Source organism: Prunus avium, chromosome 4 (genome assembly GCF_965620075.1).
Source record: "Prunus avium chromosome 4, drPruAviu1.hap1.1, whole genome shotgun sequence".
In the NCBI taxonomy this organism is placed as follows: Eukaryota; Viridiplantae; Streptophyta; class Magnoliopsida; order Rosales; family Rosaceae; genus Prunus; species Prunus avium.
The window spans coordinates 28,113,475-28,138,816 of record NC_142287.1 but is presented as its reverse complement, the minus strand read 5'-3'; the positions used below and the strand labels follow the sequence as shown (position 1 = coordinate 28,138,816).

The following is a 25,342-nucleotide window of genomic DNA, read 5'->3' as shown; positions in this document are numbered from 1 at the left end:
GGATATCAGGGATGGAGGAAGTGAGTGCTTGTTGCGGTTTAGTGACCTGATTGATATATAAGAAATTTCACAGAAAATGGGCAAGATATGTATTTATTAGAATGGCAGCATCAGAACTAGGTATGGAACCATCTTAAGTCTCAAAAGTTAGTGTTTAATGTAAATTTGAAAAGAAAACAAGAGAAAAAGAAACGTCTTTGGATATGAAACACCCAATTGGGAGTTATGCACCTCTTAATGATCATGCACAAAAAATTATAGTCAAAACATAACAAACTCAAAGGTTGTTACTTGCCAACTGGATCTAGCCCAGTAGAAAAGGGCCTTGACTTGTAGACCAGAGGTCTCAGGTTCAAACCCCATGACACCTTTGTAGTTTAGACTATCACTTGTATTCACAAAGGTTGTTACTAGAAGTTTGGCTTTTGACACAATTAGCAAACTCTAGCTTCTCACTTCTTGTGCTTTCAAATATATTTCACGCCTAGATCATAAAGACTATACAACAATCAGTGCTAAACCTGTTAAATCCAATGTGAAGAAAGTGAGAATCATAGTAGACAGTACAGGGTCATCTCCTGGACTCCTCCTGAGTGTAGCTCTGTTTTTTTTTGTTTTTTTATGTTGGGAAGAAGCACCACCAGAAAGATGGTATGTTCGATATAGATAGAGAGCAACTTGGGTTATTTGAAAATTTAACTACAATGGTCCTCTGCTTTATATATATACATAGATATGACATGATGTTAAATTAGTGTTTTAGAGGTGAAAAAAAATGAAATGTGTGTCAAATTATTGGATAGCACCTCCCCAGTTGGAGATGCTTTTATTCATACTTCCCTTGGGCATTTGTCTATTCAGGTCAAATGTGAGGTTCACAACTTGAGAAGAAAAAGAAAAACTGAAAGGGGAGAGGAAAGGGATGGGAAGACTTGAACAATAATGCCAAAGAGTATACAAATCAGAAAATTGCAGCTTCCTTTGAATGAGGGAATTGGATGAGAAGACTTGTTCAAATTTGGTATATTTGATTATGGAAGAATGACCGAGTGAGTGGACCACTTCTGGGATCATCCAAAATGGCACTAGTTTCAAATAATGCGGTCAATAAATAGGAATTATATATATTATCACAGAGTCTTTATGAAAGTGAGATCTTATTTCACAAACTATAGCAAGGACCTAAGGAGAACCAACCAATGAGGTCTTCAAAATTCCCAAAAAAAGCAGCTCAGTGCCATAGAAACTTTTAAGAAAGAGCTCATATATGAATGGCTGGAAAATTGAAAATCCATTGAAGGCTTTTATATAATATGTGGTTACATCTTCTGTGCTCCTCCTTGCTGCTCATCACAACAGCAATAATATTTTCCACAGCAGAAGACATAAGCACATTTCAGTCCATTGCAGATGGTGAGACCGTAGTCTCAACAGGGGGAACCTTTGAGCTTGGATTCTTCAGCGCTGGTGCTTCAAAAAGCCGATACGTGGCGATATGGTACAAGAAGATACCGGTTGCCACCATTGTATGGATTGCCAACAGAGACACACCCCTCACAGGTTCATCAGGTGTACTCAAGGTAAGCAGCCCTGGAATACTTGTCCTTGTTGACCAAAAGAACACTACAGTTTGGTCTTCCAACACATCGAGTTCTGCACAGAATCCAGTGGGAAAACTTTTGGATTCGGGAAATCTTGTTGTGATAGATGGCAATGATAATAATGACACGGAGAAATATTTATGGCAGAGTTTTGATTACCCAGGTGATACATTACTACCGGGTATGAAGCTTGGTAGGAACAAAATCACAGGTTTCAATTGGCATCTTACACCATGGAAAAGCCCCCAGGATCCTTCTCCAGGAAATTATACGTATCAACTTGGTCCTGATGGATACCATGAATTAATTGTGAGGGAGGGTTCTGTTATAAAGTATCGGACTGGACCATGGAATGGAATCCAATTTAGTGGGATGCATAATTTAAATTCAGACCATACAAACACATATGGTTTTGTGTTGGATGATGATGAAGAAGTATATTATGGTTTTAAGCTTCTTAACAGTTCAATTCTTTCAAGGCTGGCTTTAACTCAAGATGGGCTTCTGCAAAGCAACACCTGGAGTGTTGAAACTCAAGGTTGGGTCCTTTATCTAACAGCACAGGTTGATATGTGTGACAGCTATGGACTATGTGGTCCAAATGGTGCATGCAGAATTGAAAACTCCCCAGTATGTGGCTGCTTGGAAGGATTTACACCGAACTTTCGACGAGACTGGGACTTTGTGGATTGGTCTTATGGCTGTGTGAGAAAGACTCCACTGAATTGCAGTGGAGACATCTTTAAGAAGTACTCTGGGATGAAATTGCCAAATACAGAACAATCCTGGTATAACTCAAGTATGAACCTCAAGGAATGTGAGATGATGTGCATGAACAGCTTCTGCTCCTGCACTGCTTTTGCAAATTTGGATGTCCGGGATGGAGGAAGCGGGTGCTTGCTGTGGTTCAGCGACCTGATTGATATAAGATATTCCACTGGAAATGGGCAAGATGTTTACATAAGAATGGCTGCATCAGAACTAGGTATGGAATTATCTTGCTGTTTAAAACAAAGTTTGAAAGGAAAAGAAAAAAAACCAAGTAAAAAGAAGAAAGAAATCTTCCAACAGTACATGTGCCTAAAGGCAGTGTAGAGAGGAACAAAATAAAGCCAGAAAACTTTTTACACAATTAGAAAAATATTTCTATGGAATTGTCTCAGAAACAATACAGTACATAATTTCTTCTTAATTGATCTCTGACTCCTCGAGTTTCTGCTTTCAAATACTTCATTCCTAGATCAAGGAAACAATACAGACACCAATGCTAAAACCTCAAAATCCAATGTGAAAAAAGTGAGAATCATAGTAACCAGTACTGTGTTGTCTACTGTACTGCTGATCCTGGGGCTAACATTGCTATTATATGTGCGGAAGAAGCAGCACCAAAAAAATGGTAAGCTATTTAATTTTGAACTATTCTGCCCCTCCATCTTCTATGTAGGCTCAGTTCTATAGGGAATTTTTGCTGTTGCTCCTTTATTTTATAAGCTAGGTAGTTCGGTTTCAGTTTCAGTTCCAGGTTACATTATTTACTTCACTGAATACTTCACAGGAAAACCGAGGCCCAGCCAAAAGGAAGATCTGGAATTACCATTATTTGACTTGGCTGCTGTTGTTTGTGCAACCAATAGCTTTTCAAACGACAGTAAACTTGGAGAAGGCGGTTTCGGATCAGTCTTTAAGGTAAAGTCATATGTAGTCCTCCCTACAGTGAGCTGAAAGTTTCCACTCGTTTCGGCCAGGACCATGGATACAAGTAGTATATTGAACGTTTGCAAACTACAGAGTATGAATTTTGGTCATGATATGTGGCTGATGGATTTCAGGGTACACTGAAAGATGGACAAGAAATAGCTGTGAAAAGGCTCTCAAAACATTCTACACAAGGACTCAATGAGTTGAAGAATGAGGTTACACATATTGCCAAACTTCAGCACAGGAATCTAGTGAAGCTTTTAGGATGCTGCATTCAAGAAGATGAAATGATGCTGATCTACGAGTTCATGCCTAACAAAAGCCTAGACTTCTTTATTTTTGGTTTGACCACTCAAAAACCTTCTTCAGTAGTTCACTTCTCTGTTGGTTTGCAAGGTGTAGGGTGGGACTTTAACCATCTGTTTCTTGCCATATGCATTTTTCTGCCTCTCTGCGTCCAGTGTGCACATAAGGAATTTGTTAGCTTGATTTACTTTGTTGGAATATTCCCTAACAATTTAAGCTTTTAGAGTAAAACAGTTGTATGACTGTTGACACATCCTTTTTGCTTCTTTTTTGAGAGTTTTTTCCTTTTCAATTAGGATTTAGCTCAGAGAATAAAAATATGTCTTGTTGTGTGTTTGAGTATGATCAAAACTTGATTATGCTAGCATGATGGACATTTTAACATTGGTGAACTGAACTATGCTATTTTGCAGATCAAAGAAAAAGCATGATGCTAGATTGGCCCAAGCGCTTTGACATTATTAATGGAATTGCTCGGGGGCTCCTCTATCTTCATCAGGATTCTAGACTGAGAGTAATTCATAGAGATTTGAAAGCGAGTAATGTTTTATTAGACAGTGGATTTAACCCAAAAATCTCAGACTTTGGCCTGGCAAGAAGTTTTGCAGAAAATGAAACAAATGCAAAAACCAAGAAAGTGGTTGGAACATAGTAAGTATATATATATATATATATATCACAAAAGAACCAATACATACATATGGTATACTTACTTTGCTTATTAAATTAGTTCTTGATTGATTGGTTTGTAGTGGTTACATGTCCCCAGAATACGCAATTGATGGGTTCTACTCGATAAAATCTGACGTCTATAGCTTTGGTGTGTTGGTGCTAGAGATAGTGAGTGGGAAGAGAAATAGAGGATTCACTCATCCAGGCCACAGCCTCAACCTTCTAGGACATGTTAGTGTCAACTGTCATGCCCAAAAATATTTACTCGTTGCTTGTTTCTGTTTCTTCTTTCAATCAATCACAACTGTTTTGAACTTTTGATTAATTCTTTTAGGCATGGATGCTATACACAGAAGGCAGGTCCATTGAAGTGCTAGATACATCGGTAGGGGACTCCAGTGATCCACTTGATGTTGTGAGATCAATTCATGTAGGTCTTTTATGTGTGCAGCGAAACCCGACAGATTGGCCGAGCATGCCAGCTGCAGTTCTAATGTTGAGTGGTGAAGGGTCGTTGCCTCAACCTCAAAAACCTGGTTTTTATAGTGAAAGGGATCTCAATGAACTCGAAGTCGATCCTTCTTCTAAAGCATTTTCAGCTACTGAAGTCACTTTTACACTAATGGAGGCTCGATAAACGATATGTCATGTTGGTGTGTTAATCTGGTGCTTTTGAAGTCAGTTTGAAAGTTAAATATAATTAAGAGATTCCCAACCCATGCATTAGCAAATGCACCCTCTAATTAAAAAAAATAAAAATTATTTGGAGTTGGAGTTCACACTACAGAAATACAGATGCTAATACAAGAACTAATATAAAAGCTTAAATGAATTAGATTTTTCTCATGAGGTGGTGTTATATTTTAATTAATTAATTTTTTTTTGTTCTTTGGTGGGTTGGTTTTGTGTTCCTATGCAAAAGGAGGAGACAAATCTTTTTTTTTTTTTTTTTTTCTCTCAACAAACAAGAGTGCATGAGCAAATGTCAAAATCTATAATAGAAATGCAATATCCAAAGAATGAAAAGCAGTCCAACCAAGAAGAACCATCAATGAATGAATATTGAATGCATAAAGATTTATCAAATCTCAAGAAGAACCAAACCAATCAATTTATTGCTCAAACAAACCAGAAATAAATAGTCAGAATTTGAGATTGGGGCCTAAAAACCGAACCTTGTTATTGGCAAGACCATAGAAACTCCATGATAAGACAGCTCCACCCTGTCGTCAATGCGAAGAGAGAAGGGAATAAGGCGGAGCTCGCAGAGGGAGGAATTGTCGTTGCCGTTGGTGTAGTGAGTATATTTAAAGAGTATAGCCGGCTATACTCTTTATAAAGGTTAAGCTCTTTTTTTTTTATTTTAATTACAGAACTGTTAGATAAGTTAAATTTCTAATAACACTTAGAAATTTAACTTTTTTAAACACAGATTGCAATATTTTTGATCTAGCTCACTACCAGATTTGACTAAATTTAAAAAAGGAAATCAAGTTGGAAAGCATTTTCCATCAGTTTTTAGAAGAGAGTGGTAGGAGGAGGACTTTGATCCACCAAGTCCCGCCGGTTGCTGAGATGGCATTTGACGACTCTTCTTGTGTCAGTTCAAAATCCAAAATTTCCACCTCACCAAGTTTTCGTTATCATCACATCATCAAATCAAATGTTCCTTGTAAATTGTAATTAAAAAAGAACACCACTGTTCTCACATAACCTCTCTTCTCTTCTCTTCTCTTCTCTTTCCCTCTGTAAAACCCTAATCTTCCTTGCATTAAAATTTCTGGGTTGGCTTCTTCAACATTTTCTTTGAATAAGGTCAGTCTTCTCTCTCTCTCTCTCTCTCTCTCTCTCTCTCTCTGTATTCTTGGGCTTGTTTTGATAATTAGGAATTTGTCATGTTCTTAAACCATTTGGTTACGTTACATGAAATAAAGGAAACAAATTTGTCCGGTTTTGTCACTTTTTGAAATGAATTGCTTCATGGGTACTATAATTGAAGCTAAAGTTGGATGGAAAATTGTTGGCAACTGGTTAAAAGGTTCAGGGAAAATAAATTTTGAAACAAAAGCAACATTTCAACGGTTGGATAAATCTCAATGGAGAGGCTCATCGTTGCACCAGGTTTTTTCTTATATAGATTTTCACTTTTTCTGTATCAAGCCACCTTTAGGGAATTATGGTTAAAAGAAATATGGGTGCAAGCTTGTTCTGGTGTCTCCGGTCTATGCTCTAGCATATAGTCTTCAGTTTTGTAGCTCTTTACCTTTTCTTTTTCTTTATTTTTCGAATCAGACAGTCCTTTACCTTTTACCTTTCACCACACAGTTACGTTTGTGTTAAGTTTAGATGACATTGTGGCAGATATTGGTTAGCACCTTCAATTTTCTGACTGTAATGGAGCTTATTATATCATCCTGTCATATATAAATGTAGATGCTTTGATATTCAAAACTTAATGAAAACAATTTTATTTCTTTAAATAACTTTTATGTGTTTTGATCTTTCTAGTTAAGTATGACTCACATATGTCAAATGATGTCCCCACGGCATGCGACGTACTGGAGGATGAGAAGCAAGACTTGCTTTAAGGACTTTAGGAGAGCGTTTTTTTCTATATAAAATGATGTATCTATTTGTATGTGTATGCTTCATGTGCATTTTTTACAATACGTAGATGGTTCAGTTCTTGTGGTTCCAACTTAAGGGTCAAGGGATTTCTGAATACTCATTAAGGAAAAAAAAGAAGAAAAAGATCTTGCTTGATGAATAATGATGTCTTTTTTTCATTTTATTAATTTGTGAGTTATGTCAATGGTAACCTATGCAGTTGATTGCTACATACCTCTCTTCAAAATCAGGTAGCAAGTATACCAGAAGGGTTTCATGGCAGGTAATGGCCTGCCATCTCTGGGTCGTGTGAAGCTAACTGATCTCGCTCCTGCTGAAGGCCTTCCATCAGATTCATACAAACTATCTGTTTCAACTTTGTCACAGTCACTAGCTCAATATTCTGCTGCCATCATTCAATTTCCAGTAAGTGATGGGGCTCTTTTGAGATCTGGTTTAGATTCGGCTCGCCTCTACTTCCACCAAAAAGCATCATACCCAGCTGCAGATATGGTTAATACCAATGACCCTCGTGACTGGTGCAAGACTTCCGGTTATTGTGCAGATCCTCAATTATGGCTAGAAACCTATGATTACAGACCTGGACTCACTCCCTTAGAGCCCAACAACACAATGGAATTTCCTCCAGCAGGTTTACCAGATATATTTTCACTGCTTGGAAAGGCAGCTCGGGATATATTGGATGCTATCAGCTTCTATTTGAACTTGCGGAGCTCACCATTTACTAAAGTACTTGATAATGTTCCCTTAAGAAATGGGGAAATATCTTCTTCAGTACTGTCTGTCTGCTGTCATACAAGACCATCATTTCAGGGAGCACAACACCATAATTTTACGACTCAAGAGGATGGCCAGTTGGTTATGTTTTCTGACCATGAGCATCAAGTTGACAAAAGCTTGATATCTCTTGTCAAGTCAGACAAGGCAGGTCTACACATAAAGGACTTTCAGGGTCGTTGGGTTCTTGTGGATGAAGATCTTGGTCCCCAAGAAGCTATTGTTTACCCTGGCCTTGCACTCTATCAGGCAACTGCTGGATATGTCAACCCTGCACTGCAAAGAACAGAGACCACTAATATTCAGAGCAACTTGTTTGGCCGATGTTCTTTGGCTTTTAAACTCATGCCTAAATCCATGACCAGTCTCAGTTGTTCAGAGATGAGAGATGCTGGTCATGGGGTTGAAGCTCAGTTCCAGCTGCCAGTTCCGGTCGATGACTTTATGCAAAGATCTCACCCAACCGATCAACTTTTCAACAGACACAGTTTTCAAAGTTTCAATTTCCATGCAACGCAAGATGGTATGCTGCATTTAATCTTCTTTACCATTGGTTGCTTGTTTATATACCATAGATTAATTTCATGAATGCTACTTTTCATATTTTTCATAACAGCTACTTTGGTTGTCTGTTCTTCATTGTTCCGGCTTGTCATATATGCGTCAAAGATTTTTTTTCTTTCTTTTAGACAGGACTGGTTTTTCACTGAATCAGGTGGGCACACCAAAAATAAGTTTAACCAGTGAATTTGGCTTCTAATTTTTCTTTGTAGGGTGTTGTATAATTGATATTCTGTTATCATTAACATTTGATGCTATTTGATTTTAAGTGAAAGGAAAGAAAAAGGGAAATATAATCATAGACCTTAGCTTTTGGGCCTACTTAATAGTTTTTGCATTCCTGTTGTCAGAAACAAGGATCTTCAATCTAGTTCTATCTTCTAGAAATTCTCTCCATCTCATGAATCCTGTTGATGTTGGATTGCGTGTGTTCTCTGTGTGAGTAGCTCTTAGTGAGAAGCTTTTAACAGCAGGTCCTTGGATCGATGAAATGCTGGTACAGGATCTATGAAGCCTTTGTTAAGGAGGAGGAAGAATGATTCAAGATCAAAACCTCTGCCACCTTCCAAGAGATTAAGGCTTGAGGCCCAGAGAGTTCTGAAGGAAAGGGTTCAGGACATTGCAGACAAGAAGGGAATCAAGCTGAGGTTCTGCAACCTGAAGGAGTGTGAGAATCATATTCACACACTTGATAGCCCATGTGCCAATATAAGAATGGAGATTGGGTGGCCACATGGAGTGCCATTTGTTCATCCCCATGATCTACCCAATAAGGCAAAGATTGGTTTCCTTGAAGCATATGAACCTGGTTGGACAGCTACTCATGAAATGGAGTTAAGTCTAACCGAACCAGGACAGGCCAGTCAACACTCGGTTAATTGTAATTGTAAGTGCCATTCAAGAAATCAAGTAAAAAAGTTTGTATCTGAATAACCGAGCATACTTGCACATTAGATTCCTCTCTTTGGTTCAATGCTTCGCAGACAATCTCACATGCTTTCTCTTCATCCATGTTGCTGTGAAGTTATTATAGGATGTATATGCTAATGAAACCTAGTGTCTGAAGATTGTGTTAGAAATAGAAGTTATATACTTATCTTTGTGGTAGCATTAGTAAAGGAGAAAAAGTTTTGACAATGGTGAGACTTGTTGTGCAGTAGTTCTGTGGATAATTATTAATACGACACAGAATTGAACAGTTAGTTTTGTGTTGTATGTCTTTCCCTAATTTAGGTCATTTGGGTTGCACCTTTGTCTTTTCCCTATTTCCGCTGATGGTTACTATGTGAACTAATATTCCTCATCTTCTTCTGCAGGAACTTTATGGCTTGCCTTCCCTGGCCGACCTTTAGTTCCTGTAATTTCCAATACATGGCCACCAGAAGCATGTGGTCCTCCTTCACATGTGATTCTCATTGGATGACAATCGTTACTCATACTGCTCATACTCCAGTTTTCGGTTTTGTAAATAGGCATTCTTGAGAAAAGTTTATGTTCCTTCATTTCAATAGTTGACAAAGTGAACAAGATGGATCTGGAACCTTCATCTGCTCTTATATCAATTGTGCTGCACTCTAAAAAGGCAATGGAATCAGAGAAGAGCTGAGGATCATATGGATAGGAGTGGAGGGGGATTTTGGAATTTTATTTGCACCTCCCATATCATGTTGGTTTTGATGCTGTAATACTACAGTGTTATTCGAATTTCGAATGCTTTCCAGAGGCAGGAAGTGTGAGTTATAGATCAATAAAGAGAGAAAGCAACTGAATCTTGCTGTAAATTTATCATGTACTCTTTTTTGTTGTATACATACAGCTTCCCTGATCCACTGGTCAGTTTAATGGCAGAGCACAATAAGAAGAATATGGAAATACCAATTAAAATTGAATGTCCTTCAGAAGGAAAGTATTAAATATCTTGGAGATCAATAAACTCTTTTGCAGAATTTTCATACCAAACCAAGTTTTCATTGGTTCATATACAAATGCATGTGGCATGCGTCTTAAGGAGATCATTTTTCTTGATATTCAAATTTAACAAGGAAAAGTACAGGGTGATTAACAAATAGGGTTAGATGAAAATGCTACTTATATATCAACGTAAATAAATAAATATGTAAAACAGCACTGACTAGCAGTGTTTCAAGATTCTTAACGTGGTCAATTACATATACAAGCCTCGGGCCTTTCCGAAGCCCTGAGGAAACAGAAGCACTCCTTAGAACCATAACTAGAATGTAAAGTCGCATTGATGCTTGCACAATTACACCGTGCCTATTGCTCCTCTCATAATTGGCATCCAAAGCAATATCAGGCTGGCCAAGAAACACTGTTCAGTACCATTCTGTCACTCTGCAAGTGAGACAGTAGAACAAGAGTCCAAAACTGGCAGAGGTTCAATGAGCCGCTCTAGCCATCCAATGCACCCATTAGCACTCAGTTTGATTTGTCGGGCAAATTAAAGGCCTTTCTCAGCCTCGAAATGGTGGCTGGTTTTCGAAAGGCAATTCAACGGGCGTAGCATTAGCATAGAATTCTTCCAAGTTGTAGAAAGCTCGCTGTGGCGGAAGAAATATATGAATAACAACATCACCTGGAATTAAGACACATCAAGAATTTCGTGTAAGATCAAGAATTCTTAAAGAACTTTCAGCATGCAGGCTTAAAAATTTCTAGAAAGACACAGCAACCGCATATTGCCAGACCTCTATTTGTGCAAGAGAGAGTGAGAGTTAAATTCCTGGTATTGACAACATTATAATTCTCAAGGACCCCAGCGTCAATAGGTTGGTTTGCTTCGATATGACAACCAAGAAATGAGTCCTAAAGATTAAAAAGCCTTATATGTGGATCATAGTACACAGGTATCATCCCAGTTGACCATAATTAAGTGAACATGTAGTTTGCAAAGTCAAGTTGTCAATGTCGTCCAATTGCAGCTAGAAATTTGAAGGAAATTTTTCACAAAACTAACCTGAAATTTACTTAAAGAAAAGAATATTTTGACTGGCTAGGATTATTGCATAACAAGTTTCATCTGAGTGAGTCAAAAGGATCATCTAAGAAAGCTATAGACGGCTTGGATATAACCATATGGAAATAGTTGCTCCCGCATCAATCAAATAATATGAATTGATTCATATTCGCACCATGAATGACAATTTCAGACAATGGGGCCACATCCCAGTTGCTGATAACCATGGGTAGATTAGCAATATACAAGATAATAAAAAGAAAGAACAAGGGCAGGTCATATATTAGAATCTTCATCAATGTATATCTAAATTGAGTGAAAGGTCACACATCCCATATTCCCAATCACAAATGCATAACTGTGAGGATAAGTTTGTTCCAAACTAATCCACAATTAATAAGTTTCACTACATTGTAAAGGAATAATACATACCAAAGTCCAACAGGGTCCAGGAGTTGGGTTTTGAGTCCCCAGATGGAACTCTTCCATACTTTGTCTCTGCCAGATCTCTTATCCTGGACCTAAATTGCGGCATAAAAAGTCGATCAAATATTGCTTCCAAGTCTGTCTCATAATTTAGCATGCAAATCGAACATAAACAATCATAAACTTAAATGTGAAGTGCATACCCAATTGCGTCAATTTGCGGACGAGAAAATGCCGTGGCAATAATAAAAAACCGAGTCCAATACACAAGAGGCTTCACAAATAGGACCTTTATATCTCCTGCTTTTACATCATTTGCAACACTGGCCACTTCTACAGCAACTAAAGAGATTGCAGGAGATTATTAATAAGTTGCATACAGTAAGCATATCAAGCATTTTGAAAGTTTGGTTTCATACGGCCAAAGAATAATACATGAAAACTGGAAAGAATATTTATATCAACACCTATGCAACATTATGGTCAAAATTGAGAGGAAAACAAAATATTCTACATCTGTCACACTGCAAAGAGTCTTTGCTCAAATTGATTGTGATATGAGCTCACATGATAAGCTTTCAGCATCGTCATCAAGCTCTGTGCTAGGAGACGTCCTGTCGTTGCTTTGATATACCACTTTTCCATATCTATCAAACAAGTCGTCAAACATATCGTCGGTATCTTCACTTACATTCTGCAACATGTCATTGATTAGCAATAAGCTGTCAAGGTTCAGACTGACAAAACGCATTTTACAAGATTCTGTAAAAATCGCTTACAACTTTTTTTTTCTTTTCCTTTAGGTAAATTTGGCATGGACCAATTCGTAGTGGAACGCTAAAACTGGCCAAAATTGATAACCATACCCTTTGGCTCCCTCAACAAGCAAATAAGAAGTCAAGGTCTCACGCACAACAAGGAACATAAAGGAGATATTTTCTCAGCCAGGTTTTCACCAAGAAGTTTTTGATATACTAAGTCTAAAAGGAGAAAACGGAGCAATCTATATTAAGGAATTTCAGTGAGACCACAAGTGAAATTCATAAGTGTTTGTATGACAGATTCAAATACAACTAAAGATATCGAAGGCAGAATGGAAAATCATTGTGGCTTTTACTTGAGTAGAGCATCTACAAGATAAGCTTCAAATATTCATTCTAATACAACACCAAACCAAAACTTGTTTCATAACTTTGTTCTTTTTGGAACAAAACAGCTACACAATTCGAAACCAAAACCAGCTCACATGAATTTGAGAACAGAAAAACGAAATAACGTACCGAAGCGAAACTATCTTCAGCTTCTTTCCCACGAGCCAAACGCAATGTTCGCAATTCCCTTGACTTCAAAGTTAGGTTCTTGCTTCTGGGTTCTTGCCAAAAACACTTGCAGTGGAACCATTTATGAGAAAAAGGCTTGGTGGAACTTTGACAGAGCTTCGGTTCAAGTCGACCCAGTTTCTGGAGGGAATCGAATCGGTAGCCGGGGCCAGCTCCGGCGAAAGACAGCGTAATGAGCACCGCCATTGTAGCTCTATTGGTACGATTGCACAGAATTTTGAAGACGAGAGAAAATATACTCGTTAGATGGATAGCAGCAGCAGGTATCTAATAGTATCAAAGCATATCTGGGTTTGGGAACTTTGGGCTTTGGGTTGGGTTTTACCCAACTCCACTCTACACTGTGCTCCTGAGCAGCCCAATTTCTCATTTCGTTTTTTCTTTATTTTGGTTTAAATAAAATTTGGTTTTCTTCTTTATATTTTTTTTTGTTAAAGAACAAGAAAAGAAAAATAATTTCACTTCAAAAGGTAGTAACTACATTCCTAATAAACTTCCCTTTTTTCTTTCTATTTTTTCTAAAACGCAGTGCATCATCGTGTATGAGATAATAAGATAAATTTTAAATACGTGCAATCACTCGCAAGGCATATATATCATGTTAATCTAGGTGATTTGTGTTCATGACAGTTTTAAATGCTAAGTAGCTAAAATCACGACCTGTCCAATCAGTGTTTCGACGGTCATGAAGGATCCATCCCTAATAACTAGTAGGTTCATGGCCATGTTCTTTTTCTTCAAAAAGTTAGGCCAGATTCTATATTTCAAAAGCAAAATACGTTTAATTTCAATGGGAAAGTAATCAGGTTTGTCATTCACCATCCATCGCACAAATTCACTTTTTCTCCGTCATGTAATGAGTGTTGTGCGCTCTTTTGAGAAATGCTATACAACGAAACGAGTTCACTTGTAGCTTCAAGGTTAACTTACATCTTTCGGGAAATGAAGGCTAAAACTAATGTAGCAAATAACTTTAATGTTTTTATGTTTTGGAGTCCCCATAATATTGGCACAGTTTGACCAACTTTGGGAAAAACAGAGGACAATCACTCTCCTTTCATTCAATCAGATTGCCTCAATTTTATTGGGATGGAAGATTTTGGAGAATTCAACCATGCAATTCATGACACCACCTTGCTTTAAAAAAAAAAAATCATATCATACACATCTGTTTATACAAAAGATTTTTACCAATGTTCAATCAAGCAACATACTTCGTTCCCACATTATGTGGATACAGTCATGGAAATACACAAGTTAAGCAACTAAAAGATTAGCTCAAAATAGCACAACTGGGCCCTGTTGGCTCATAATCAACACGAAAAGAAATATGAACTCCGAGAATATCAGTTACTCTAGCGAATCTTGATACTACACATCCATGGCTACTGAGTGCAAGAGGCAGGGGGAAGAGCTACCGCTTTTTTCTCGTAAAGACCTACAACAAGCACCCTCCCATTAGAACAAGCTAAAACCAATCACCAACAATCCACCTAGCCCGCAGAAATCATGAGCTATCTTTTTTAAGCTACTGCATAAGAACAGGTATTAAATCTAAATAACGTAGCCCAACGGTGTTTTCAATACGATTAGATATGGATTTTTATCAATGAAACCAAAATAAGATTTATAAAAGAATAAAGATAAAGATTTATGGAGAGAGGGAGTACTTACCTATGGCTTACGAGGAGGTGAACTGCTGCTGCTGCTCTTGCTACTGCTTCTTCTCCTCAAAGACCTGCATAAAACACCCTCCACCATCAGAACAAGCTAAAGCCATGTACCAGATCTTTTCAAAAACCAAACAACCCACCAGTCCCACAGAAACATGAGAATTTTTTTAAGTTAAAAAACAAGTAGTAAGCACAAATTTCGTAGATAAACATGCATCCAATGAAACTATAGAAAAATGCTCAGACATAAACAGATTACGAATAAGACATTTATAGGTATTCATGACAAATAAAATACAATAAAGATGAAAGGGCATAGGCAAATACAAGCAAATTTATATGATGGTGAGATCCTAAAATAGATTCGAACGAATATGGAGTGAAACTCATTCAGATCAAAACTTTAAAAAGAAACTTATAAAAAAAACATTACCTTCTTGGACTACGAGATATCTTTCGGGGTACCTGTAAGATTGCAAGAATTAAGCCATGTACGGTATCCAAGAAGCTAAGCTCTCTATCTAAACAAACTAACAAACACAAACCTTCCGTGGACTAGGTGATCCAGAGTATGATGACGACCTCCCACGTCTAGTAGCTGGTCCTCGACCTCTGTCAAAGACAAGCAACAAAAAAGATGCAGGCATATTAGACCCCAGAGTAATAACAAACTTATGACAGTAAATTAATGAGGGAAAGTCAGTAATTTAAAAAACTAAACAAGATATCAAGAATATTTTATTCCTTCAAAATAACATGACAGACTAAGAACTTTTAAAGGTATTTTGGCAATATAAATGAAAAACATTAACTCATCTAAAAAGGGACAAAAAATAGTACATAATAGATAATTGTCAAAACATATATAGTAAACAATACACATCGAGATACCAGGAGTTTAAAGTAATCCATATGACTACATGACAGACCAGATTTACTTTATGCATCCATTATTCATTCAACATAATAAAGTTCTGTATTCGACACACCTAATGAGCACATGCACGCTCATCATATGTTTCATACCCTACCCAATCGCCCAGAGAGAGAGATTACAACTACCAACGACCTAAAATAGGATAAAGAAATGGTCAACAACATCAACTGAATGTCTCAACTACAAACCACTGCCCTCCTCAAGAAAGATACATCAACACATCATGTCAAACACTATTTGCATCAAAATATGAATAAATATTATAAATATCTGAACTCAATGAATTTAATAACTTCAACAAATAGAGAACATGAAACATGGTAAAGAACAATCACGAAATGAAATTATAAAAAAGGAAAAAAAATAAACAATGATCCAGTTCAAACAGAAAGCTAGACTTCATAAGACTTGGATATTTAGATGTTACCTCCGCGGCGAGATTGACCTGGATCGTGATCGAGCAAGCCTACGATTAGGAGACCGGCTACGCCTACGATTGATTGGAGACCTTCTGGGAGGACTACGAACCCGTCTAGGAGGTGAACTGAAGAATTAAATATTTTTATAAGATTAAACCTAAAGTGTAGACTCAAAATAATCCAACAAAGTTATTTCCAGAGAGAAAATAAAAATCAGCCTAACAAACTCGTATGTATAAGCACATTTGATATAGTGACATCAATCTTTGTTGCAATTCATGACGAGCCACCTAGATTAGTATTAAAAAGTGGTGCATTGCTGTGCATGTAAATTCCATGCTGAAAGCATTGGTTTTTAGGAGCTCTCCTACTTATCAAAAAAATCTAAAGGGGTCATCTATGTTACTCAATTGGTTCTTTTCATTAATCAAAATTATTTGAGCTTCAACAATCTTTGCTTCCCATTGCTTTTGATAAATACATTCCAGAACTTTATCTGCAAGGTTATAACATCCAAAACTGTTGGAAGAAATACTTTTGTTACGATGGCATCAATATGCATTCACTAACATTGTCCACTGGAAGAACTAATAAAATATGACCAGAAGTAGTATGTCTTTTTTAATTCCACAGAAATTCATGGTCTCTGAAAAGCGATAGCTTCATTTTTGAAGCCCCTAATTTGTGAAGAGTTTGAAGTGCCAAGGAAAAAAAATAAAAAATTACCGGCGCCTTGGAGGAAAAGGAGAGCGTCTACGAATGGGGCTGCCACGTATCCTTCTTGGAGAAGTCATATCCAGAAGATAATCAGTCAAACACTATTCACAAAAACTCAACAACTTAACATGCAAAGATGTAAAATTTAGTCAACACACATACCTAACAGGGGAACGTCTCCTTGGTGGCGGAGATCCAGAACGACCTCTAGATGGAGATGCAAGCCTCCTCCTTGGAGAAGTATCACCACGACGAGCAGGAGAGCCAGCACGACGACGTGGTGGAGAATCTGGCAGTCGTCTTGGAGATCCACCTCTGCGAGCTACAGGGGATCTCCTTCGTGGTGAGAGAGGTAGCCTCCGACGAGGAGAAGCTGGTATCATTAAGTCATACATATCATTCACATCGTAAACAAAAACATATGCAACGTCTTAAAAAGTATCAAATATAAATATTATACCTTCCCTTGGTCGCTTCGGTCCATCCTTGTCAGCATTGACACCATCAGTTTTCACAGCATCTCTCTTTGGAGCAGTGGAAACAGGCTTAGGTGGCGGTGACCCTTTCTGACGCTGAGGTAATGTAAACCTCGCTCGGATTACATTACCATCAATTTGAGCCTGAAACAAGGTATTTAAACACATCATATTCAATGTATGGTCATATTAGAGAAACTATTTATAGTCCCACACTTCAAGAAAACTTACGCCATCCATATATAACTGTGCTTTTTCAGCATCTGCTCTCGTCTTGAACTCAACATATCCAAATCCTTTTGGAAGATTAACCTGCAGAAAAAAAAAAACCAGTTTTACATTTTACACAATTTTACCAAAACAAGATACGTAAAAATCAAGAATTAAATCTAGCATGGACTTACAGCACGATCCATTGCCAGCTCCACTTTGACAACATCACCAAAGTTACCTGCAAAAAATATAAAATTGGATGAGATACACTGCCTACAACCCAGTTCATCTGAACATTTAAAAACAAAAATATGAGCTAATGATGTAACAACTTTGCATACATAGGTATTCAAATCTGAGCTTAGGATCAGTGCTGCAGAGTACAAGATACTTGTAAGACAAATGGTACCTAAATTTGAAGTCATAGTAGCTACTTTTTACAGTTGCTTGAAATAGGTCCTTTGGAAATTTTGCACAAAGATAACAAAAACAGTAAAAAGAATATAACTTTTTTTCAAAAGAGGTGGAAAGAATAAGAAGAATTCAAAAGATATAACAATTCAAATTGTCCTGGAGGCTGATATGAGAATCTTATAAGGTAGAGAAACACTCATAAATATTTTAACATTTTCATTGGACTCCTCTGGCTAGATTTTTAAATTGTCGCAATGTGGCAAACGTTATAGACTATGATGTCCAAAAAAATTGTAAATGGAAATTGCTTAGAATCGACTCCAGAATTACGTGTATTAAACCAACATAATTCTCATGATGCAAAAAGAATTCAAATATTAAAAGAAACAAATGAAAACATACAAAATATTTCTCGTAAATGGCCTTCATGCACATTCCTCGTAAGCTGGTCAATGTGAAGAATAAGTGACTCGCGAATTGGAGAAGCTTTCCTGAAATGTAACATGTTAGCAGATGTGAGATGTGCATTCACATACAATGAAATTTATGGGGGTTGAGAATGGAAACATGGTGGATGTACTCCAGACAAATCTATTATCAGAATATAATGAAGTCCAGCCCGAACTCAATAACAACAAGACCCCGGGTATCAAGTTGAAAATAAAGTTTCTAAGTGAAAACTCATTTCCAAAGTAGTAAAAACTACAACCTGCAAATTTTTAAAGGAAAAACTGAAACAATGCTAAAACTATATACCTTGGGGGTGGAGATGCCTTTTTAGCTTGTGGTGGTGGAGAACGACCTCGTCTAGCAACTTCAGGACTGAAAAATAAATCAGTTTACTTCGCATCAGAATATAAAATTTCTTAATGTGGACCTCAATATACGAAATGCCGCAATTAAACTAAAAACGACAAAAAGACTAAAAAAGAAAAAACAAAGGTGCATGGTTAAAAATATAAATTACATGTTAGGCTGTTCTAACCTCTCCAATTAATCAACTCATAATTGCAGTTTGTGTTAAAGTCTCAATATTTTTTATTTCAACCAGAATTAATTCCTGCCGGCTTAGAAAATATACCCATACATTGTGACGAAATGTCCACGCTCATATAAATTGTTAAATTTCCTTCATGAATTTTCTCCGCACTTTCTAAGAAACCAAACAAGCAGATACAAAACCCTAGAGTGTCAAATTAAAGCGCAAAATAAAAAAAATCGAACCTTTTTTTGGAGGGAGGGCTTCGGCTACGAGAGGTGCCACTCCGGGACGGAGAGGAGGAGGAGAAGGACCTGGAGCGAGATCGAGAGCGAGAATGCGAGCTGGAGCGCGAGTCGGTGCCTGAGAAGGAGCGCGAACGCGAGCGGGAGCGTGAAGATGAGTCAGAACCGGAGCCTGAAAGTGGCGAGCGACGGCCTCGGCTTGGCTTCGCCATGGCTGACAGAGAGACGAAACCCTAGATAAATCCCTGGTAGAGTTGTGAGTGGCCAAGACAGAGAGAGAGAGTGGTTTTATGTTATGTTTGCGAGAGGGCCTATATTAACAAGGGTTTTCAACTTTCACGAGGTCAGGGTGGCAAATTTTGTCAAGTTTTGTTTCGCGCTGAACGGTAGTTCTTTTTCTTTATTTTTTTATTTTACTTTTTATTACCTTGACCTTTGAGGGGAAATAAAATTTATATTGATAGATGGTGTTACTAATACTATAACGAGATGATTTTATACTTTACCAAGTATTCACAAAAAAGTAACACCACGTGACACTGCAACAATCCCTCTACAAAATTTCTCCACTTCGGGGTTTCGCTTTCGTATGTAAAAATTGAGGTTCATACCAGCAGATCATAAGAAAAACAAATTTAAGGTGACAAAAGGAGTATTGGATCCAAAATTATGATGGCATGTCCATACTCCATAGCTTCATATTCAAAAGCTCAACATGAGAGCTGGATCACAATTGCTCTATAACAAAATTACAAATGTTTACTTGTACCCAAGTCAACCAGACAGGCACGTTGTTTGAGCTTGAAATTTATACTTGCAACATAATACCTCACTGAGGGTTAGCAAATCTTAACATAGGGTTCCTGGCATGCAAAATGGGTTGGTTCACCAAGCTTAAGCCAGTAGTAATCAAGTTCATTTTGGTTCTTCAGCACTGGTTGAAGCACCCGAACGTCTTCTCTTGGCTTCATTGTCACCCAACTGCAGTGAAAAGCAAATATCTTCGTCGCAGCCATTCCTCAGTGACGAGAGATTCTCAGAAACTGTTCTACCCATCTGATTTTTTTTATGTAGTGGGGATCCTCCGAGGAAGCTTGGTATAAATTGATGTTCAACACTAGGAACCGCCTTGATACCATCTTCCAGATGAAACTCTGTTTCCACCAAGGACAGTGAGCTGCTGGGTTCAGCTTCTAAAGGGATATGCTGAATTTGGAGACCCAGTGACTCAAACTTCTCCTCAGGTCTTTCCTTTGGAAGCATCCCATCAGGAGGGGAAGAGTCACCGACAGTCGAGCCAATCGCCGTTGCTGAAGCAGTCCTTTGTTCTTGTACTGCCACTACAGGTAACATTTACATAGAATTGTAATTAAGGCATGTACATCATATGTATTCATTTGTCCGTATTAATATTATAAAAGATTGTTCTTCACCATCATTTTGACATATATCACAATACATTACCCATGAACACACAGTTTTCCTTATCTGTGCATTATCTTCATTGATCGTATATCTGCATATGGTCTCAGCTTCTCAAAGAGCAATCATGCCCAACTTCATTTCAAGTTCAACCATGAGAATAAATGCATTGCTCCCCTCGTAATAATAGTAATAATAATAATAAGAGAAATCATGCTGTCATATTTTAATATTATGAGGGTTTGTCAAACTCTAAATGATAAATGCATCCAAGTTTAAAGGTTTATCTTAGTCTATGCACCCCACAAAATTGAGTTTTTAATTATATGCAAGGAACACGAGTGCAAAAAATCAGAATGAATATGCAGACCAACTACAAATAAAAAGTTGAAGATTGGCAAGTACAATGCACTAATCAAGGGGGAACCAGCAAATAAAGGCAATCCCAAAGCACAAACCTTTAAGCCCTTCATCAGTTGTAATGAGATCGAGTTCAAGGAGTTTGAGAAGACGTCCGAGATCAACTCCACTTGTCCAATTCTCAGGAGGTTGACCAATTTTCAATTTGAGTCGGCCTCGGTTAGCAGTACCACCCCATATGATCCCAATTGGCCGTGGCTTCTCCCCATTCTCGCCTTTTAATATTATGAGGCTCCCACTGTCTCCTTCAAGGTCAAATGTTTGTTGGTTCTCACCAACAACAAGAAAATCAGTTAAGAAGCATATGCCTTTCTCATCATTGTACTCGAGGGCATAGGCCAATACAGTTCCAGTAGTCAAGCCAGAACTTCTTCCAACCTTCATCACCTGCTTTCCAATAAGTGTACTGATTGGAGACTGCAAGTCAATTATCTTAACATTACCAATCTCTCCTACTCCTTTCACGGATGTAATAACAGTACACATGTCAAAATCATCAGCAAAAGGAATGAATGCCCCATCTGCTCTCACAAATGTCTCTGCAATAACATGAAATCCGGATGAATAAGTGTTTCTCTTCCTTCCTTTCCTTCTCTCTTTTAAAAAATGTGTCCGTCTCTGGTATTAGCAAGCCTAAGGAAAGATAGCCTTACCATTAAATAATCAAACCACATAATTTTATGTTAATTACCAAAATGTTGTGCCAGACTTTAATAAAGGATTCAGGAAAAAAGGGTTGAAATGGGCCAATAGGGCGAGTACACCCCAACCATGGTGCCTAAGGCATCATCAGTAGATACAAATAAGAGAAAACAAGACTCAAGGTAAAAGCATTATAGCGTTTACTGATGACATGCACAACGTATGCAAGCATACAATACATGAGTTAATTAGGCGATTTGGCACCATCGTGATGTTTTTGCCAGGCATCAAAAAGGCTGGGACAAGTGAAGCTATAGAACAATAGATTAAGTAAAAACTGATGCAGCAATATTAAATATTCTGCTTGTAATCTGTAAATTTAATCTGTGAATATCTTTACTAGAGCTTGATCAACTTAGCTAAGTAGACATCCATTGACCAATTGGTCAAAGTAACAAAGTCATCCATCTCTAAGAGCAATGTAGGTTACATTACCAACTTTTGAATCCTTCTTACCTGGGTTAATTCCAGCAAAGATGCCATACCAAAGCTCATCTGTGATAAATGAGGTAGCTCTCTCCACTGCCCCAAGATATACCCCAGGTCCAAGTGAAGGAGGCAGGGGATGAAACATCTTCTGATTTGGGTAATCTAAGTCAACTGCAACATGCCGATTTGTGAGAAAACCAACTTGCCGATTGCCAGTTTGGCTCCTTACTATAGCACCCAATGTTCCATATGTCTCTTGGCTTGCCACCTTGAATACAAGCAAAAAGAAACAGAGTACTTACCAGCATTCAGATTTAAAAGAATACCAGAATAAGATGGAATAACAGTGATGCAGTACACAGTAATAGAATAAGATATGGATTTACTTAGGTAACTAACACTAGTGTACCAGATTTTAGAAGTGTGACACTTCAATAAATCTAGCTTAACAGGAGAAGGCTAATTAATATTTGACTGTTCTAAGCTCAAGCTATTGGCTCTCGACTTAACCCAATATGCCATTGAATTTGGTTTACTGATTCAATACTATGACAAATGACATGGTACATGAGATAGAAGAATAAGAAACCTCAATCAAGGCTGGATTTATAAATAACTAGTTCAAATTTTTTTATTAACTACTGTCATATATTAGAAAATCCACAAAAGATGATGGCCATGCTTTGTTAAAAAAGGTTAAAACTAGGGCATTTCCAATTTCCCATCCCTATATTAGTTCATAGAAAGCAGGTAAGCTTGGAAGGTAACCTAAACATACCTGAGAACCTGAGCCAATGCATGGATCACCTCCACGCAAATCATCTACAATTTCTGTGTACAATTGTTCTTTGGGAGCTGGCTCAGGTGCACCAAAATATGAGAATTCTACAACATCCACATCACACCATACACCTCCAGGCCCCTGATTAAGTTAAAGAGAGTACTTTAAAACACAAATAAAATCAGATGGAACAGGTGTCGATAATCCCAAAAAAGTAATTGTTGAATAATTAAATGAATAACTAAATTGTAATTAACATTTTTGTCTTGACCTCTAAGGCAGTGGGTAAACACTGTATCGGGCTGAGCCATTGCTTGTGAACCTTTCTGGCAACAAAGACAAGAATAGCTGGAATGTCAGTTAACACACCCCGTCGAATACGAAACCCAATTGCTGTTCCAAGACTGTAACACCGCAAAATCTTGCTATGAAATGCCCTTATAGTCATCAGTTCAAGCAATGTAGTCGCTTGCTGCCCTTTTGGCAATTGACCAAGAGTTTCAGGCAGGACCCCTTTCTGTAGATTAGTGAAATAGTTTGCCCTCTCTTCAGCAGCATCATTCAATCGGCTTGAGGTAGGCCATGAGAAGTAAGCAGCACTGGTCTCACAATGCTGTCCAGCTGATGCATAAGGTTGAAGTGTTGGTGGACTTAAGGAAGGCAAATTAGAATGACTGTAACAGTTTCTTTCAAGATCTAAAACTGACTCCTCTGATGGTGTTGAACCAGAACAACGCATCCTCATATTAAATCTGGTCCGCTCCATCTTTCCAGTTAGCCTAACACGATAACATAATGAAAAATCTTAAGAGGAGAATTCTAAGGTAATAATATTATAACTTATAAGCAGGGAAAAAAAGGGAGAGTTTAGGCTGCAAACACATGTTGAACTTATAGTCAGAAATGAAGTGAGACAGTACAAGTCCGGTAGACATGATGGGGCACGGGTGGACCATGCAATCTGCAATTGAGAGTACAGACTGCAAAGTTTACATGCCTCAAAATAAGACATGAATATACTAATGACTTCCTTAATGGTGAAATCCCAAAATGAAAATGTTGATTATGAAACATCCCCCTACAGCAGGATTAATACACTTAAAAGTCTACCAATATATAATTATGATGTTTTCCACTACACATACACGAAAGGCGTGCTCTAATCCCTGAAACAACTTTAGGAGCACCATCCAACTTTTTAGCATCATTCATATGAAGATTAAGACTAAAAAAATCCTTAAATTGAGTAATGAAATTTGACAAAGGCATGATAATCCACCCCCCATTATGTCTGTTCGCCTAGAAAAATGGAACAAATGAAGAGAAAAATAATGTCAAACTAAGACTCACTTCGACATTCACTGTTAAACTCTAAAAAAAAAAAAAAAAAAAAAATCTTTCACATTCCATTTGCCTCTTAAGCTTCACCACCGACCAAACATAGCAGAACCAGTGGAGGCTATCAAAGAAGCTTGCTGAAAGACCAGGTGCTATGGAAACTTGTACCTTCCTTGTGACCAAAATGTTTCAGTTTTTACACTAACAGTAGAAAAACTTATTTTCAACCCATGTTTAACGGATTCCAGAAATCCAATCACACAGGCAACATATAACAAGGAATTCATTAAGAAGAAAGAACAAAAACCCAGCAGAAACCAAAAAAGCAAACCTTTGCAGATATGAGAACTACAATCATCAGCTCATGCAATAAAGAAAAATGATTTGAACATAAAATCAAAGACTTAGAATGAGTTAAAAGAAGATAGCTCACTGATCAGTAATGGCAGAGCTGGAATGGGTTCTTGTAGCAGGAAACTCAGAGTCACAGAGCACCTTCAAACAAACCAACCCAAGTAGAAATTCAGCCAAGTTGGAGCAAGAATCGGCTCAAAAGCCTCTGGGATTGCCACTTTGCTGGTATGCAGCAGCTGCTATAAAAAACCAATGAAATTAAAGCTGGTAAAGTTAACAGCTTGTGCGCTTATTTTAATGAACTTTAACATTCTTTTTTGTGGGGAAGAGAGTTTGGTGGGAAATAGTGCATAGTGTGGGGGGCTATGTGCTAATACTTGGGTCTTGAAGCTGTCTGATTTGTATTGGCTCCTTTAACTTGAACTGATTCTGTAGTTCCGACAGCATTATCGTAGACGAGGTACAAATACTTGTCAATGTCTCATTATAAAAATAAATTTTTTTATAAATGTAATGCCACATTGTTTTTGGAAAAATTGTAAATTAGATAAGGGGTTCTGATTTTCTTCTATTTGTATCAAGAGTTAAACTGCAGCAAAAGATTGAAAAATCTTTACTCCATGGCCACGTATGATTCCAAATATACCTTTTTTTTTTTATAATTATTATATGTATTGTTTCTTTATGTCACAACCTTGGATTCCATTGAATCTCACTTACTTCACCTGATTTTCTTTTAATGATATTCGGGGATGGAGGATTCGAACAAAAGATCTCAAGTCTTACATAATTACTTTAAGTCCAAGCGCCTTGCAGGGGTAAAAGAAAAACACTTGGCTC

At 37.6% G+C, this 25,342-nt stretch overlaps 5 protein-coding genes across 12 annotated transcripts; 2 read left to right on the top strand and 3 right to left on the bottom strand.

The window, feature by feature from the left end:
• The first annotated feature begins 981 nt into the window (after nt 1-981).
• Nucleotides 982-4,994, top strand: LOC110761104 (G-type lectin S-receptor-like serine/threonine-protein kinase At4g27290). 3 transcript variants are annotated; one of them, XR_015835117.1, is made up of 7 exons: nt 982-2,586; nt 2,842-2,997; nt 3,157-3,287; nt 3,431-3,641; nt 4,019-4,256; nt 4,441-4,508; nt 4,612-4,685. XR_015835117.1 is itself a non-coding variant. In XM_088251640.1 (7 exons), the coding sequence occupies exons 1-7, from the start codon at nt 1,314-1,316 to the stop codon at nt 4,912-4,914; spliced, it is 2,463 nt and encodes an 820-aa protein (XP_088107766.1). In that variant the 5' UTR covers nt 996-1,313; the 3' UTR covers nt 4,915-4,994. The 3 variants fall into 3 exon arrangements, 2 of the variants coding, with proteins under 2 accessions (XP_088107767.1, XP_088107766.1); XM_088251640.1 differs by having other exon boundaries at nt 996-2,586; nt 4,358-4,508; nt 4,612-4,994; XM_088251641.1 differs by lacking the exon at nt 4,612-4,685 and having other exon boundaries at nt 4,336-4,468.
• Nucleotides 4,995-5,737: 743 nt separating this feature from the next.
• LOC110761120 (2-oxoglutarate (2OG) and Fe(II)-dependent oxygenase superfamily protein) lies at nt 5,738-10,132 on the top strand. Of its 4 annotated transcripts, none has more exons than XM_021963515.2 (4): nt 5,756-6,092; nt 7,136-8,205; nt 8,746-9,129; nt 9,560-10,132. In XM_021963515.2, coding segments are annotated over exons 2-4 (1,431 nt in total). In that variant the 5' UTR covers nt 5,756-6,092; nt 7,136-7,160; the 3' UTR covers nt 9,562-10,132. The 4 variants fall into 4 exon arrangements, with proteins under 4 accessions (XP_088107768.1, XP_088107769.1, XP_021819207.1 ...); XM_021963516.2 differs by having other exon boundaries at nt 5,757-6,092; nt 7,105-8,205; XM_088251642.1 differs by lacking the exons at nt 8,746-9,129; nt 9,560-10,132 and adding an exon at nt 8,594-8,729 and having other exon boundaries at nt 5,738-6,092; nt 7,105-8,205.
• A 182-nt stretch (nt 10,133-10,314) lies between these two features.
• On the bottom strand, nt 10,315-13,232 carry LOC110761121 (Lojap-related protein). Its single transcript, XM_021963519.2, has 5 exons — nt 12,924-13,232; nt 12,211-12,337; nt 11,847-11,985; nt 11,650-11,738; nt 10,315-10,836 (listed from the first exon to the last, which is right to left on the bottom strand). The coding sequence occupies exons 1-5, from the start codon at nt 13,167-13,169 to the stop codon at nt 10,715-10,717; spliced, it is 723 nt and encodes a 240-aa protein (XP_021819211.2). The 5' UTR covers nt 13,170-13,232; the 3' UTR covers nt 10,315-10,714.
• An 858-nt stretch (nt 13,233-14,090) lies between these two features.
• Nucleotides 14,091-19,374, bottom strand: LOC110761122 (arginine/serine-rich protein-like protein). Of its 3 annotated transcripts, none has more exons than XM_088251816.1 (13): nt 19,057-19,374; nt 18,589-18,654; nt 18,235-18,323; nt 17,610-17,656; nt 17,437-17,517; nt 17,190-17,349; nt 16,892-17,102; nt 16,739-16,792; nt 16,021-16,137; nt 15,202-15,268; nt 15,090-15,121; nt 14,658-14,721; nt 14,091-14,514 (listed from the first exon to the last, which is right to left on the bottom strand). In XM_088251816.1, the coding sequence occupies exons 1-12, from the start codon at nt 19,266-19,268 to the stop codon at nt 14,658-14,660; spliced, it is 1,200 nt and encodes a 399-aa protein (XP_088107942.1). In that variant the 5' UTR covers nt 19,269-19,374; the 3' UTR covers nt 14,091-14,514. The 3 variants fall into 3 exon arrangements, with proteins under 3 accessions (XP_088107942.1, XP_021819212.1, XP_021819213.1); XM_021963520.2 differs by having other exon boundaries at nt 14,091-14,421; XM_021963521.2 differs by having other exon boundaries at nt 14,091-14,421; nt 16,739-16,789.
• A 303-nt stretch (nt 19,375-19,677) lies between these two features.
• LOC110761123 (Trypsin family protein) lies at nt 19,678-24,886 on the bottom strand. Its single transcript, XM_021963522.2, has 6 exons — nt 24,582-24,886; nt 23,082-23,589; nt 22,808-22,951; nt 22,057-22,297; nt 20,937-21,437; nt 19,678-20,396 (listed from the first exon to the last, which is right to left on the bottom strand). Exons 2-6 carry the CDS (start codon nt 23,574-23,576, stop codon nt 19,972-19,974), a joined length of 1,806 nt encoding a protein of 601 aa, XP_021819214.1. The 5' UTR covers nt 23,577-23,589; nt 24,582-24,886; the 3' UTR covers nt 19,678-19,971.
• Nucleotides 24,887-25,342: the final 456 nt, after the last annotated feature.

Excerpts from the sequence above, each read along its gene's own strand:
- LOC110761120 (XM_021963515.2), top strand. The coding sequence starts at position 7,161 with ATGGCAGGTAATGGCCTGCCATCTCTGGGTCGTGTGAAGCTAACTGAT. Across the intron at positions 8,206-8,745 it reads TTTCCATGCAACGCAAGATG|GATCTATGAAGCCTTTGTTA; the intron begins GTATGCTGCATT and ends ATGCTGGTACAG.
- LOC110761104 (XM_088251640.1), top strand. The coding sequence starts at position 1,314 with ATGTGGTTACATCTTCTGTGCTCCTCCTTGCTGCTCATCACAACAGCA. Across the intron at positions 3,642-4,018 it reads CCTAGACTTCTTTATTTTTG|ATCAAAGAAAAAGCATGATG; the intron begins GTTTGACCACTC and ends GCTATTTTGCAG. Across the intron at positions 4,509-4,611 it reads GCCTCAACCTTCTAGGACAT|GCATGGATGCTATACACAGA; the intron begins GTTAGTGTCAAC and ends TAATTCTTTTAG.
- LOC110761122 (XM_088251816.1), bottom strand. The coding sequence starts at position 19,268 with ATGGCGAAGCCAAGCCGAGGCCGTCGCTCGCCACTTTCAGGCTCCGGT. Across the intron at positions 17,350-17,436 it reads CACAGTTATATATGGATGGC|GCTCAAATTGATGGTAATGT; the intron begins GTAAGTTTTCTT and ends ACCTTGTTTCAG. Across the intron at positions 17,103-17,189 it reads ACCGAAGCGACCAAGGGAAG|CTTCTCCTCGTCGGAGGCTA; the intron begins GTATAATATTTA and ends TAATGATACCAG.
- LOC110761123 (XM_021963522.2), bottom strand. The coding sequence starts at position 23,576 with ATGGAGCGGACCAGATTTAATATGAGGATGCGTTGTTCTGGTTCAACA. Across the intron at positions 22,298-22,807 it reads GCATTGGCTCAGGTTCTCAG|GTGGCAAGCCAAGAGACATA; the intron begins GTATGTTTAGGT and ends CTTGTATTCAAG. Across the intron at positions 21,438-22,056 it reads CTTTGCTGGAATTAACCCAG|AGACATTTGTGAGAGCAGAT; the intron begins GTAAGAAGGATT and ends ATGTTATTGCAG.
- LOC110761121 (XM_021963519.2), bottom strand. The coding sequence starts at position 13,169 with ATGGCGGTGCTCATTACGCTGTCTTTCGCCGGAGCTGGCCCCGGCTAC. Across the intron at positions 11,986-12,210 it reads CGATGCTGAAAGCTTATCAT|TTGCTGTAGAAGTGGCCAGT; the intron begins GTGAGCTCATAT and ends CAATCTCTTTAG. Across the intron at positions 11,739-11,846 it reads CCGCAAATTGACGCAATTGG|GTCCAGGATAAGAGATCTGG; the intron begins GTATGCACTTCA and ends GCCGCAATTTAG.